The 16,003-nt window shown below is 30.7% G+C and overlaps 2 protein-coding genes across 2 annotated transcripts; one reads left to right on the top strand and one right to left on the bottom strand.

Moving 5' to 3' along the window:
• The first annotated feature begins 5,194 nt into the window (after positions 1-5,194).
• LOC109812726 (pentatricopeptide repeat-containing protein At3g62470, mitochondrial) lies at positions 5,195-7,548 on the top strand. Its single transcript, XM_020376756.3, has one exon. The coding sequence runs from the start codon at positions 5,401-5,403 to the stop codon at positions 7,315-7,317; it is 1,917 nt and encodes a 638-aa protein (XP_020232345.1). The 5' UTR covers positions 5,195-5,400; the 3' UTR covers positions 7,318-7,548.
• Positions 7,549-10,868: 3,320 nt separating this feature from the next.
• LOC109812735 (uncharacterized) lies at positions 10,869-11,991 on the bottom strand. Its single transcript, XM_020376772.3, has one exon. The coding sequence runs from the start codon at positions 11,737-11,739 to the stop codon at positions 11,050-11,052; it is 690 nt and encodes a 229-aa protein (XP_020232361.1). The 5' UTR covers positions 11,740-11,991; the 3' UTR covers positions 10,869-11,049.
• Between the last annotated feature and the right edge of the window lie 4,012 nt (positions 11,992-16,003).

Here is a 16,003-nt window from a genome sequence, read left to right as displayed (position 1 = left end):
TTAGGAGCGTTTTTAGAGAAATTATCTAAATACACCCTATATTTTTTTCTTAATGCCTTCATATCTCCAAAAATGATCAACAAAACTATTTCATTTTTACCATTTCTTTTATGTGTTAGCCTTCTTTTAGCCAAAATATCCAAATTATAAATTAAACTTGAGATGTTAATGGCTAGTGTCGTGGTTTGTACTTACTTTTTGACACTTTCTTTTTAATTAACTAGATTATATTCTAATAAAAAATTAATGACTAATTCTTCAAAATACTAAAATGTATTTAAAAAACTATTTTTTTCTCAACAAATAGTTTTTCATACATATAAATCAGACATTGATCTCCTAATTATATGTTTAAAAGACAAAATTTTTTGTGAATAATGTTAATATTACTTTTAATGCTCGGTTCTCTAAAACAATGACTCTTTAGTCGTGTATCATTGGGTTCCAAAAAAAAAAAAAACACGGAATGCTAGCTTTGGATGTTAAAACAATCCAACATCTAGTGTTGTTTTATGTTAAAATCTATGAATTTTTACAACAATTAAATGATAAATTCTATTAAAGCTTAATTGGTGTATCTCAAAATTTAACAATCTTGCAAATTTTATTCACAAATTTCGTTCTGAATTTACAGAAGTCGGAATTTGAGTGTGTGTGTGTGTGTTTTTGTCGCAGTTTGTCTCACAGTTTTTCTTCATGAAGGAAAGATTGTAATATTTTGTAAATTGAGGGGGGGGGGGGGGGGGGGTTAAAATCCATGGAAAAAAATTATTGGAGAAAAAATTTACGAGATATCAAACTTTGGACACAAGAAAGTGCAATTAAGTTTTATATTCATGTGCAATGACAATATGTTGCACCTAAATCATGACAAAAATCAAAAGCCGGAAGTGTCAATGTGGAGTAGATGTTGCTTTATTCAAGCAACATAATTGCTTTGGAGTGAAAATATGCTTTAGAGATGACCAAGGACGTTTTATCAAAGCTAAAATCACGCTGCACCATGACATTCCAAAACCAATACAAATAAAGCTTGTGTTTTGATGTAAGCAGGACTGATATTACATGAAATACGACTTCAAAATGTAATTGATTAAATAATTAAATTAAAATTGAAATGATCTATTCACCAAGTGTTTTGTGACAAAAATAATATTTAAAAATATAATATATATTCATAATTATTTAATTAAATAAAATATAAATACATTTTTTATGATTATTAATACCGACATAATTAAAGATAAAGAAAAGTCCAATTTATTCATTTACACATATTCATATCATAATAGATATAAAATATTATAAAAAGGGTTGATGTAGTCGGTGAGTAGAAGAGTAAATGTAAAGATCATGGAACCCTTGGGAAATATTTGCATTGACACATTTAGAAGTGTTATAACAGAAGATTTTTGACCTTTGAAGGTTACTGTATTATTTTGTATGCAATAGTTTATTGTAGTTTTGAGAAAACTATGTGTACCAATGTTCTAAAATGGTCAGCGTTGGGTGAAGTTATCTATTTAATATATATATATATATATATATATATATATATATATATATATATATATATATATATATATATATATATATATATAAAAGGAGATATTTATTTTTGAGTTAATCATCTATACATTGCTAGTGTAAAGTTTTTTATACTAATAACTAATCAAATCTTTTAAATTATTTTTTTATTTTTATTTTATTAAATAAGTAACTGACATGACATTATTAAAATATATGATTGGTTGCTGGTATAAAAAAATTTTGTACTGACAATGTATAGATGATTAACTTTGTTTTTTCTAAGAGTAAGTTTACTTATTAAACTTATTATGTTTAATAACTCATGTTTTACATCAAATTTTAATAATTTGATTATTAAATTTAAAATTTTTAATGCATAAATCAAGTCTATAAATTTTTTTAAAATTTAAAAATCAATTAATACTTTATTTCATTAATACAAATTAACAGATAATTATAAAATCATTAGTTTAGCCGATATACTTTCTTCTTCACACACATTTTCCTTAGCCGATATATAAAAGAAGGGTTATAATAACATCTATGTAACTTTTACTAAGTATTACACTGCTCAATAACTTTATATTAAATGTGAATTTTGTAAATCCAATCGATAGATTAAAAGTTCATATTTCTTTATATGTTTATATCAAATTTTGTTAAAATTGAACAACAACTTGAAGGTAATCAAAATGTTCATATTTTAGTATATTTTGAAATGTATGTATTATGCCAATTTTATTTTATAAGAATAAAATATCAAATCATCTTGTATTAATATAAAATCTTGTATATATGATCTAAGAGTAAAGAACTTTCAATCTAACGGTTGGATTTACAAAATTCACATTTAATATAAGGTTATTGAGCAGTGTAATATTTAGCAAAAGTTACACAGGTGTTATTATAACCATCTTCTCTCTCTCTCTCTATATATATATATGAGGAGGGATCCGTTTATTCAAAGAGTAAGTCTAGGTAAACTTACTTTGTTCAATAACTCATGTTCTACATCAAATTTCAACGATCCAATCATTGAATTTAAAGTTCTTAATGTATAGATCAAATCTAAATTTTTTTAAAAAAATTGAAAACTATTTGATACTTCGTTTCATTAATTCAAATCAATGTATAAAATGATTTTATGATTATCTGTCAATTTAAATTAATGAAATGAAGTATCAAATGATTTTCAAAAATTTTAAAAATTTGCAGACTTGATTTATACATTAAGAACTTTAAATTAAACGGTTGGATCATTGAAATTTGATGTAAAACATGAGTTATTAAATAGAGTAATTCTACTAGAGTAAATGGATCCCTCCAATAGACTTATTTTATTCAATAACTTATGTTCTACATAAAATTTTAATGATCCAACCGTTGAATTTAAAGTTCTTAATACACAAATCAAATCTACAAATTTTAAAAAAAAAATAAAAATTATTTGATATTTCGTTTCATTAATTTAAATCAATCAATAAAATAATTTTCAAAATTTTTAAAAATTTACAAATTTGATTTATGCATTAAATTTTTTTAATTCAACGGTTAGATCATTAAAATTTGACGTAGAACATGAATTATTAAATGGAATAGATTTAAGTAAACTTATGAAATAAATGAATCTCCCCTCGGATGCCATACCTGAAATTCAAGTCCAAATCATTATCCATTTCTTCATTGTCTAAACTAACAACATCGATATTTTTGTTTGCCATCTGAATATTTTTCGAAATAAAAAATTTATTATTCTAATCAAATATGATTAAAAACGAAACTATAAACCTTAAAAATAGATAACCGAACTTTAATATATATAAAAGTGAGAAGATAGAAATATTAATATTTAATATTAATATTGAACTTATATATATAAATTAAATAAATATTTAATTTATATATATATATAAATTAAATGTTAAATATTTAATATATAATACCTTAAATTAAATATTAATATTTAATATATATATATAAATATATATATATATATATATGAAAAAGAGTATTAAATAATCATTATTTATTAACAAATTAATGTGGCCAGAACGGCCCGTTTCGAATCCGGAACGGCCGTTCTGGACTCATTTGTCATGCCAAAATTTGATACCCAGAACGGCCCGTTCTCAGATCAGAACGGACCGTTCTGGGGTTACAAATTAATCCACAACGGCTATGTATGAAACGACCCGTTCTAAAAGTGAAACGGCCCGTTCCCAAAGTGGAACGGCCCTTTCTGAGTTCGCATATTGCTCATAAAATTGATTTTTGGAACGACCCGTTCTGGGTTCGACTGGAAGCGAAAATAGGCTAGCATAATCGATTATGCTTGCCACATAAACGATTATGCTTCCTTCCTATGTATAAAGAAATGAGATGAAACTTACCTTTAATGGAGGAGCCCCGTCGAGAATCAGTGAGCAACACGCACCAGTCCCGTCGAGAATCAATGAGCAACAATCACCCTCGCACCAACACACACCACACAGAGAGCTTCCAACTCTCTTATAAACTCATTTCAAACGTGCTGTGCCACTCAAGGATAAAGGTCCGTCAACCATGGCAGAGATTCCTCTGCTGCATGGCACAGTATGGATGCATGGGATAAGGGTATTATCGGATTTTCACAAATCTTACGTGACTTTCATCTCTTTTCTTCGCTTTTGTGCGAGGACGGCAACGACGCTTCTCCCCCTTTTCTTCGCCTTTCTTTTCATACAAATCACCGAAAACAAACATCTACTTTCTTTATCTTTCGTTGCTCGTAAACAGTAAATCACCAGAAACAAACACTACGTTAAGGATCCTGGAGGATTAGATCCAATAACCTCATTAATAGTTTGTAGATTCCGAGATTATATTAAAGTTATCGTAATCGAAAAGAATTTTCCTTTTGATTATGCAATTATAGCACATGTCATATATAACTTTTGAGGTATGCATATATTTATTTATTTATTTATTTTCAATCCGGGTTATTATATTTTTTTTCCTACCTCTCCTTTCTTTTTTAAAACACCTATCTATATATCAAATAAACTATTATATTATCTGTGTAGTACATATATTTATATTATATTATATTATTTTTATAAAAATTGGTTCATAATTTATATATAATATAAAAATAAAATATTAATATTAAAAAATTATCATTCCTGATATAATTAAATATAATTTATATTAGTTTAATTTTAAAAAAATATAAATCTTATTCATAAAGAGTAAAAATTCTTAATTGAAAATTTAGAATAGTACCGTTTCAAATTTATCAAGATAAAATAATTAATTGTAAAATATAAAGTAATATTTTGATGTAGGATAAATAATTAACAAACTTACCATTTATAATGTTTTCTATTTTTAAAATTTAACATACTAAACCCCAAACGTATAATTCAGTAGTAGGGATTGACTCACGTTTAAGCAAGCTCAGGAGTTTGAATCCTGTCTTTTATATACAGTTCCATTAAATTTTAGGACTAGTTATCTGATCTTTTGAAGTGAGAGATTAATCAGAATAGTAAATTTGTTAAAAACTTATTTAGCGGATAATTTTCTTCCTTCATGAGTATATTTTTTTTTGTTGGTAAATTTAAATAGCAAAAATTAGAATAATGAATAATTTGATAATTTAGTGAATCTTTTATGGTGCTTTCTAGTTTCTTGTGAGTAGCGATAATCTCTCTCATGGTGTGGACTTGCACTGATGCAATCAATTCCAGTGAGCAGTGACCCATCAAGAGTTAACCCATCGCTCTCAGTCCCTCACCATACCACCATTCCCAATTCCTTGGTTGCTAATTTGCTACACAACACACACCTAACTTCTCTTATTGTACTGTGTAAAGTGAAAATGGCACTTCAATGACGCTCTCTCTCGGGCACACAACCTCCAAGATTCCACCTTTAACATTGTTCCTGCGTCACCACACAAATTCTCCACTGCCACGTCAGCATGGCCCCTGCCGCGTCTTCTCCACCGCCGAGCTTCGCTCTCTCCGTCACAGACGACCGCAAAGACGAGGAGAGCAAGTGCGCTTACCTTGTGGTAGCTCTCTGCCCTTGTCTCGTTTGCTTCATTCTCCTCTTAATTGCGCTTTCCATCATTCTAGTTGTCAAGTTCCACTTTTTTTGCCACACCCCTCTCCATTCCTTGCTCTACAAAAAAAACTGCTGATTTCCCATCTTGCCGCTTTTTCACTCCTTTCCCCTTTTCATGGAAAGTTTCCGTTTTTGAATAGTCCTAGGGCGTTTGCTAGTGATTCTGATTCTGGGGTTGAGAATGACGATGATAGTGATGGGGGTTATGCTGGTGGAGGTGTTAGTGGTGAGTCGTGTGCAGATCCTGACGAGGTTGATAGGGTATGCAAGGTGATTGATGAATTGTTTGCGTTAGATAGGAACATGGAGGCGGTTCTTGATGAATGTGGGGTTCAGTTGTCACATGAGTTGGTTGTGGATGTCCTGCAACGGTTCAAGCATGCTAGGAAGCCGGCGTTTCGGTTCTTTTGTTGGGCTGGGAAGAGGCCTGGGTTTGCTCATGATTCTAGAACTTATAACTGCATGATTTGTATTCTTGGGAGGACTAGACAGTTTGAGACCATGGTAGCATTGCTTGAGGAAATGGGTGAGAAGGGCCTTTTGACAATTGAGACTTTCTCCATAGCTATTAAAGCCTTTGCTGAAGCAAAACAAAGGAAGAAGGCGGTTGGGATCTTTGATCTGATGAAGAAGTATAGGTTTAAGGTGGATGTTGATGTGGTTAATTTCTTGCTTGATAGTCTTGGCACGGTGAAGCTTGGTAAAGAAGCACAAGTTGTTTTTGAGAAACTGGACGGTAGGTTTACACCCAATTTACAAACTTACACCATACTTCTTAGTGGTTGGTGCAGGATGAAAAACTTGCTGGAAGCAGGGAGGGTGTGGAATGAGATGACTGATGGGGGATTTAAGCCGGATATTGTTGCACATAATGTTATGCTTGAAGGGTTGTTAAAGTGTAAGAAGAAATCTGATGCTATCAAGTTGTTTGAGATCATGAAGGCCAAAGGTCCTTCACCCAATGTTCGGAGTTATACAATTATGATACAGGACTTCTGCAAACAAAAGATGATGGGAGAAGCTGTAGAGTATTTTGATGAAATGGTGGATCGAGGATGTCAACCTGATGCTGCACTTTACACGTGTTTGATCACAGGGTTTGGGAGGCAGAGGAAAATGGATATGGTGTACAATCTACTGAAGCAAATGAGGGAGAGAGGTTGTTCACCTGATGGGAGGACCTACAATGCTTTGATAAAACTGATGGCCAGCCAGCATATGCCTGATGATGCAGTGAGAATATACAACAAAATGATTCAAAGTGGCATCAAACCAACGATTCACACTTACAACATGATAATGAAATCCTATTTTGTGGCAAAAAATTATGAAATGGGTCATGCGATTTGGGATGAGATGCATCAGAAGGGATGTTGTCCTGATGATAATTCCTACACTGTATTGATTGGTGGGCTTATAAGACAGGACAGATCCGGTGAGGCATGTAAATATTTAGAGGAAATGTTAGAGAAGGGGATGAGAGCTCCTCAGCTTGATTATAACAAGTTTGCTTCTGATATTTCTAAAACTGGGAATACTGTCATCCTTGAGGAGTTAGCCCGAAAGATGAATTTTGTTGGTAAGTTTGAAGTGTCTAATGTCTTAGCCAGTTGGGTTGACATGATGAAGAAAAGTGGCAAGACAAGAGAGCCTACGAAATCTGCCAGGCAGTTTACCTGATTGCCTTGCAAGTGACCAAGGATGTTATAACTGCACAGTTCCTCTGAGCTATTAATTGTCTTTGGATTCTAGTTTTTGTGTTAAATTCCTTTTTGTTACTGTCAACCCTCTCTCAAAATAAAAAACTAAGCTCTTTATTTTGTATATTATTGTTGGTTGAAACTTATAGACCAGTGTTGTATAAAGGCATGTACCAGTTTGAATGAAACATCCGGCTGATCCACATTTAAATCTTTCTCTATTTTCTGTTTGACATTGCAGCAATCCACAAAATTGGTATTTCTGAATATATAATAGCAAGCAGGTAACTGCCACCTGACACACTGCTTTAGATCCGGGGTATTTTTATTTTTTATTTTTTAGTTTTATTCTACGAAGCTATAAGTTGATTGATTCCCCTGATAAATTTTTGTTTTATTCTTATGCTTTTATGTTTAATCTGTTATGTAGCAAGAGATTTGCCTTCACAAATAAATTGTGATCAGGTATACTGCAAAGTTCCTAATGGCCATGGGCATACATATACCAAAATGCTTGATAAGGAACTTTTTTACTTTCTTGGTTAAATGTAATTTATATTAAATTAATAAATAGGATACTAACTTCCATACTCCATCCATACTATGGATAATAATTTTATAAGTACTAATGATAGAGGATAACTGTTATATTGAATTTTCATATTTTAAAGGTATGTTAATTCAAATTAACAATTAGAAACATGGATGTGTCTGGACATTTAAGTAGATCTACAGCTGAATGAGCATGATAAAATAAAAACATACGGGAGAGGTAAAAGAATATACATATATATATATATATATATATATATATATATATATATATGAGGAGAGATAAATTTACTTTTAGAAATAAGTCTATCTAGACGTGTTTCGTTCAATAATTCATGTTTTACATTAAATTTCAATAATTTAATTGTTGAATTTAAAGTTTTTAATATATAGATTAAGTTTATAAAGTTTTTAAAAAATTTGTAGATCATTTGATATTTTATTTTATTAATTCAAATTAATGTATAAAATAATTTTATGATTATCTGTTAATTTAAATTAATAAAATGAAGTATCAAATAATTTTTAATTTTTTTTTAAATTTATAGACTTGATCTATACATTAAAAACTTTAAATTCAATGATTAGATCTTTAAAATTGGATGTAGAATATGAATTATTAAACGGAATAAGTTTAAGTAGACTTATTCTTAGAATAAAAACACACATACACACACACACACTCACACACACACACACACACACATATATATATATATATATATATATATATATATATATATATATATATATATGGGATTGCTAACATACTTTAGCTTATTTTTTAGTTAGAGTATGTGACAAAATCACTCATTTTTTTTTATTTGATTAATTTATGTAAAACATGAATTATTGAACGAAGTAAGTTTATCAAAACTTATTTTGGAATAAGTGAATCTTTTGATATACTTATTTTATTTAATAACTCATATTTTACATAAAATTTTAATAATTCAATTATTAAATTAAAAGTCTTTTATATATAAATCAAGTTTACAAATTTTTTAAAAATTTAAAAATTATATAATATTTTCTCATAACAGTTGTAAATACATTACGAGGGGTAGTAGTACCACTACTCTTTGACATTCACTAATTAATACTTTATTTATTATTAATTAAAATTTATTAAAAATTACAAATTTTGTTGATATTATATCTTATTTATTTAATGACTCTCTTTCCTGACTTAATAGTAAAATATATTAAAATTTTATAATTTTTAACCAATAATTAAAATAATTTTAGGAACAATGCTAGAGTGAATGTGGGTATCATTTCACTTATATTATAGAGGTGAAATCTTAGATGAGACATTAAAAGGATCCCTCACGTATGTAAAGTTATTTCAAACCATATATATTATTAAAATAAATTGACAATTATAATACATGAATCATCAATCTATTTCAATTATCAATTTATTTTAATAACATATACAATATTTAAAAATAATTTCACATGATTGAGATTTGACGAACTTTGTATCCCTTATTATAATAATATAATTCCCTGATCATGATTGAATGGTTAATTAAGTTGTGAGACTTGAGAAGTGACAGTAAATCTGTCAGAAACTATGCAACGGAAATATATCCCCTGATTTTGGAGGGGAAAGTTTGGGTAACTTTACACATTTAAACTATTGGATTTGTAATAGTAGATCAGATTGTGACACATGTATATTTAAGTTAAAATATATTTTGTACACGTGTCACAATCTGATTTATTATTACAAATCCAACGATTGAGATGTGTTAAGTTACCATAACTTTGATATCTCAAAGTCAGAGGATCCGGATCCGACCAGATGCACCTTTACTGATGTCCATTCCGTTAAGGTCCAAAAAAAACTGGATCTTCTAGTGCCAATTTCTGGCCCAACTAGCTTGGAGGGACATGAGAGCCGTTTGGAACTTGGAATGGAAGCGTTGATTTTCATGTTCTGTGCTTAATGCAACCAAAAGAAAAGTACACTCACAACTGCTGATTTGTCAAATTTTACGTTTAACCCCTCATCTCATGCGAAAGTATTTGAAAGGATATCCTGAACAGTAGGTATTGTAATTCGGGTCAAATTGCATGGAATTCACATTTGTCCATATGTTATTCCATTGGTAATCATATTCATATAATAAATAAATTGAGAGGTTAAGGGGGGTAAAAAGGATATAGAGGATGATAATGATAATTGAGGATTTTATTTTCAAATATTGGTAATTTCTTCTATGTTCGATATGAGACGAATTAAAAGTCAACCGCTTGTGCAATGCCTTTGAGTGGCTGCAAAACCATCAATCAAATGATTGCACAACAATTGTCCTTGTGCTTGGTTACTTTTAAATTACTGATCAAGAAACATTATTTAGATGGAAAATGATACATCCTCAGAAAGGAAGACGCCGAAATTTCTTCCGAATTATTAAAAAATTAATTTAAATAATAAAATATTAAATTAAATAATTATTTTATAATATATTTATTAAAAGATAATAATATTTTAATAATTCGGCCTATGATTCATAATATTATTCTGCCTGTATAGCAGTGCTCACTTGTAATGATGCATATCCTATTCATGATTTACCAAGTTTACACGTTTATTAGATTTCTACTTCTTTAAATCTAAGTTCTCTAATCTCTATGACAACAGTCACTGAATAAAGTGAATGTATACAGTTATATAAAAGAAAGGTTAAAAATGCTAATTTTTATCAATCTATAACCATCAAATTTTCTTTTACCCTATATATGAGAAACGATATTACTTATGTTCTCATTTTCATACATTCCACTGAAAGGGGCAAAAGTGATTTAAAAGAGCCGAATGAGTTGGTCATTTAATTATGTATAAGCTCTTTCTGGTTGGGAGTTTGATATTTAATTAATTCGGTGTAAGTTTGGTGGCCTTAAATGTGAAGTAAAAATATTCAAACATGGCATGGACCTACCGCAACAGAAATTGTCTATGACCTACAATGATCTTGAAAGCCGAGTGGCATTCCCTTCCTTTTAGTCCGAAATTACAATGTGAAATTCCAGAAAATTCAGCAGGAAAAACTGAAAAGGGTCAAAAAGCTGCCAAGCAAAAAAGTTAAATAAAATTTCAAAGATACAAGTAAAATATGTAATACAGGAAAAAACTTGAATAACAAATTCATCATCTAACAGTGGAAGCAACAGTGTGAGCCCACCATCTGAGATTATCTTTTATGTCAATTTCGTTGTTGAGAGGAGGAATCTTCCAATTCATCAAGGGGTTGTTCTCTTTCTTTCTCCTTTCTTGGACCTTCCATGCTTCAGAGAGGTACGGTCTTTGAACTGAAGACTCATCAGAATCCTCTTCTTCCTCATCACTCTTCCCTAACCTTTGCAAGCCAGGAATGATTGAAGCCAAGCTTGAGTCCTTATCTTCCTCGGAGAAAACAAAACCCAGATCCATGAACCCTTTTAGCTCCTCAAATTCAAGGTCTGATAAACTCTTGCTTTGCCTTTTCTTTTTCCTTTCCCTCCTTGTGATGTTCTTCTTAGGCAACACTTCATGCTGCACCTGTGCTTCCGTGTCTATGACATCTTTTCCTGAGAGTATGGTGTGAAGCTTTGGTGAGAAAACTGAGTCTGGAGATAGAGAATCATCCTTGAAGCATGTCATGGAGCTCAAGTGGTCGCTCATGGACCTGCTATGACTGCTTTGGATGCGCAATAGCATTGGTTCTGATGGTTCTTTTATTTGATGATCTGAATTTTCATGAGAACTTGTCGGTGCTGAGAAGCTTGTGTATTCCTTCAAATATTGAATGCCAAACCAGCATGAATCGAAGAGCTTCAAGACTTCTTCTGCATCCATCATGGCTTTGGAAAATCAGCTGAACCTTTTGAATTGTATTAGCAGACGTAACTTGTCAAGACATGGTAGATCATAAGATATATTTTATTATATACCCTTCGTGACCATATTGCCCCTCATGAACCCCGAAATTACGAGAAGAATTCAACCAATCATTTACACGTTTTGGATTTGAGACATTTCCTTATTAATGCAACATTTTGTTGTTTATTATTTGTATTTTGTAAGCGGAAAACGTTGGTTTTAGACAAAATTGAGAGTGTTTTGAATGTGTGGTCTTAAAATAGTGGATTTAAGCCTAATTCAATCCTATAAAGCTGACTTGTAAGGTGAGGGTTATTTTTCACTTATATACTATTTAATTGCCTAATCTCTAGTTGATGTGGGACTTGAGTTTTTCCCAATACACCCCCCTCACTTCCAGTACTATTGAGCTTGGTACGTGGATAAATGCTAGGTGACCATTTTTGTGGCCCATTTTTAATGGTGGGACTTGAATACATCTCTCATACCCATGGTGCATGTATCAATGAATGGTGGGTGACCCATTTTTAGGAATCTAGGATAGATCTAATATCATTTTAGAATAGTGGATTTAAGCATAACTCAACCCTATAAAACCGTCTTGTAAAGTAAGGGTTACTTTCCACTTATATACTATTTAATTACCTAATCTCTAGTTGACGTGAGACTTGAATTTTTCCCAAAAGGTGGCTTTAACAAGAAGCAAAAGCAAAGGTTGTTTATGGCAAAATACTGAATTATGAATGCTACTAGATAAAGCCAGATATGAGGTTGGCCAATGGTTGATATCAACCACTGTTCCCAATCTTTTTCTGTTCTCTCAGATGTTGACATTTTTTGGTCACATCTCTTTCTTGTTGGTTCGGTGATTGCATCATAGCTTTCATGTGTAAACTAATTGCGCTAGCAGTGACAATAGCAATAATTGATCATAGTTGCTTCCAAACTACACAAAATTGAAAGCCTATCACTGTGTGGTCGGCATTGGATGCAATTTTCATGCTAAGTTTCTACCACTGCTACAGATTTTAGACCTCATAGGTTGAAAACTTTTTAACGAAAGGTATCATATATACCTGGTACAGGTTTTCGCATTTTATTTACTCCATAAACATATGTAAACTGTTTCTGATATTTCATATGCGTCTCATATATGTTCCTTTTATTTTTCTGTGCAATTAAAATTTGGTAAATTTCATATTTCTTAAACTAAAGAATCAGATTTGAGATTCACTTCATGTCATGGTAGCTATGAATTGATGTTAAATTAAACTTCACGTGATTAACGAAAGCACAGCGTTATAATAATCTAACATGCTGCTACCAAATTATATTATCACTTTTAGTTACATCATGGGTACTGCTACCTAATTATATTATCGCTTTTAGTTACATCATGTGTGAACCAAACTTTAAAAACAGTAATACTCTTTCATCCTTTCCTGTTCTATTATCATATGAATGCGGAATTGCGGATAATGTTCCTTATATATATTTCTCGAGTTTACGATTTGTCACAACTACACAAGTATTTCATAAGAAGAAAGAGTTTAAATTATTTTTTATCTCATCAAAAGACAAAGATAAATTTTTGAAAGACTAGCACGCATATTTACCAGATATTGAAATTGTGGGCAAATAATGATTTTTGTGAATACAATATATCATACAGTCTGTTGTTTGTGCGGCTTCAGGCACATTCCACAATCTCGTGGTTGGGTGAAGTCAAAGCGGAAAGGCGTTTTGGGAATATTCTGATACTAAAGGAACAAAGTTGGATTCAATCATTCAACGAGCAAGGAGTTACTGATAAGTGATAACCCTAATTCCGCATGTGCATCTCGTGCTGCACTCACGAGAGGGCCACGCGTTACCGTTGATCTTCTCTTCCCTGCCATTGCAACAGTGCGGATTTTCTTAAACAAAGTGCATGCGTCTGTTTCATTCTCTCCATTTCTTTATGATTTTATTTTAGTTACATTATTTTCTCAAAATAAAAAACGAAAAAAAAAAAAAAAAGTTTCGTTAGGTGGGTGGGGGGAGAATTCCTCTGATCCTCTCCCTTTCACATTTCCACTCGTCATCTCAGAAGTCTACGCTTCACTATTTTTATTTTATTTTTTTTTAATACAAAGAGCATTGTCAAACAAAAATGTTTTTCAAAAAAAGGTTTAGTTTCAGAAAGAATTTTTTTTCTTCAAAAGAAGAAGAAAGAATTATTTAAACTATTCGTTATATAGTTATCTCAATTTGATTGTGTAAATTTAAAATAAAAATTAGTTAGCTCTATTGGAATAAAATAAAAAATAATTACCTCATATAATATCTGTCCAGATTCTAAGGGTTATGAAATAGAAAATTTGAACATATAAAATTAAATAATAATAAAAACACCAAAAATAAAGTAATATAATTACTTAAATAAAAAATTAAAGTCATTTTAATTAGATTTTATCATGTATAGTTCTGAACTATTAAGCAAAATAAACCTATCACCTAACAACCATAATATTATTATGAGGAGATTTTGATGGAGTACCAATTGAAAAAAAGATAACAAAAAAAAAATAGTTAAGATGATTTAAATATAAAGAAGGTCACTAGGGAAGCAGATTGTATTATACTTTTAGCCATGTAATACAAGAAGAGTGCTAGGGAGACCAAGAAAGACATTAGATATAGATAATTTTAACATTATTTCAAATCACTGTTATGGTTGATATCAGTAATAAGCGTGGATAGCTAATGTTCGCAGGGTAATCAACTGCATTCTTTTTGCAGACTTAATTGTTTTGATTGTAAAGTCGTTGTTGGATGAAACACATAAAAATATTAAACCCAGAAAGAGGGAAGGACAACAAATTCAAAGAGAGATGTGATCAATAAATATTGATGTTGATATATACGTCTCTAGTAAAGGGGTTCGTTCACACGTGGAATGATCGAGTAATAATATATGGAGTTGTATTTGGCCAAAAAGAGACATTTTAGGGCAGTAAAATTTGTGAATATGTTGTAGAAGATAGAAGAAGAGCGAAGATGCCTACAATAACTTTTATTGATGAAGATTTTCAATGGGTAGATTCCATTTAGGATGACCTTATGATAATCAGTGTTGAAATCAATAAATGTATCATAAAAAAACTTTGATAGATTAAGGAAGTTTGATCGATATACTATATTGGAAGACATTCAAGCAAATGAGAATACTAGAAGAAGAATGGAAATATTATAATGAATCCATAATAGACCTCTTGGATGAACGTGTAACAACAAAGGGATGTATTGACCTTTAAATACGTTTTGGTTTCGATCAACAAGTTAAGAAAATTATAAAGATCAGGTACATTGTTGTAAATGCTAATACTTCCTATAATATTTTACTTGGAAGACCATCCATAGATGTTATTGGTGCTATTATTTCTACCCATCATCTCACCATGAAATTTCCTGTTGAATTTCAAAAGATAATTACGAGCATGCTGATCAAAAAACAACCAGGAAATGTTATATTGCAAACCTAAAAATAACACCTATTATAAAAGAAGAAGACAAGAATGTACACATGGTATTGACCATAACATAGGATACATCAACCTTAATAGAGTTAGACCCTGAGATGGGTAATGATGATTTTAGAATGGAGCCAAATGAATAAACATTATTATTTCTATTGGGAGATGAGTCTAGACAAAGCACTTACAATGGATCTCAACTTGACCTATGTTAACGTTAGCGAGAAATAATTCAAAGAACTTTGAAAGCAAACATAGAGTTGTTTGAATGGACGACTATCGACATGCTAGGAACTGATCTAATTGTCATCGATTAGTGTTATATAGGGAAGCAAAGCTAATAGCACAACATAAAAAGAAAAATGGGAGAGGATAGAAGGAAAGTAGTGAAGATAGAAAATAAAAAATTCTTGAATGCTTGGTTCATAAGAGAAGTTCAATAAACTACTTGGTTAGCCAATGTAGTTATGGTTAAAAAGATGAATGAAAAATGGAGAATGTGCATATATTATAATGATCTGAACAAAGCATGCCTTAAAGATGCATATCCTCTTTCAAATATAGATTGACTTGTAGATGATGTAGTTGGACATCAAATTTTCAATTTTTTGGTTACATATTTGGGATATAATCAAATATGGATGTACTTGGAAGATGAAACAAAAACAACCTTTATAACCAAGTCAGCAAATTACTATTATAAGGTGATGCCTTTCAGATTGAAAAAT

This window comes from Cajanus cajan, chromosome 1 (genome assembly GCF_000230855.2).
Source record: "Cajanus cajan strain Asha chromosome 1, NIPB_CcT2T_4, whole genome shotgun sequence".
Taxonomy (NCBI): Eukaryota; Viridiplantae; Streptophyta; class Magnoliopsida; order Fabales; family Fabaceae; genus Cajanus; species Cajanus cajan.
This window is presented reverse-complemented; position numbering and strand designations above follow the sequence as displayed.

What these genes read in the sequence shown, in the direction of transcription:
- LOC109812726 (XM_020376756.3), top strand. Translation starts at nt 5,401, where the DNA reads ATGACGCTCTCTCTCGGGCACACAACCTCCAAGATTCCACCTTTAACA.
- LOC109812735 (XM_020376772.3), bottom strand. Translation starts at nt 11,739, where the DNA reads ATGATGGATGCAGAAGAAGTCTTGAAGCTCTTCGATTCATGCTGGTTT.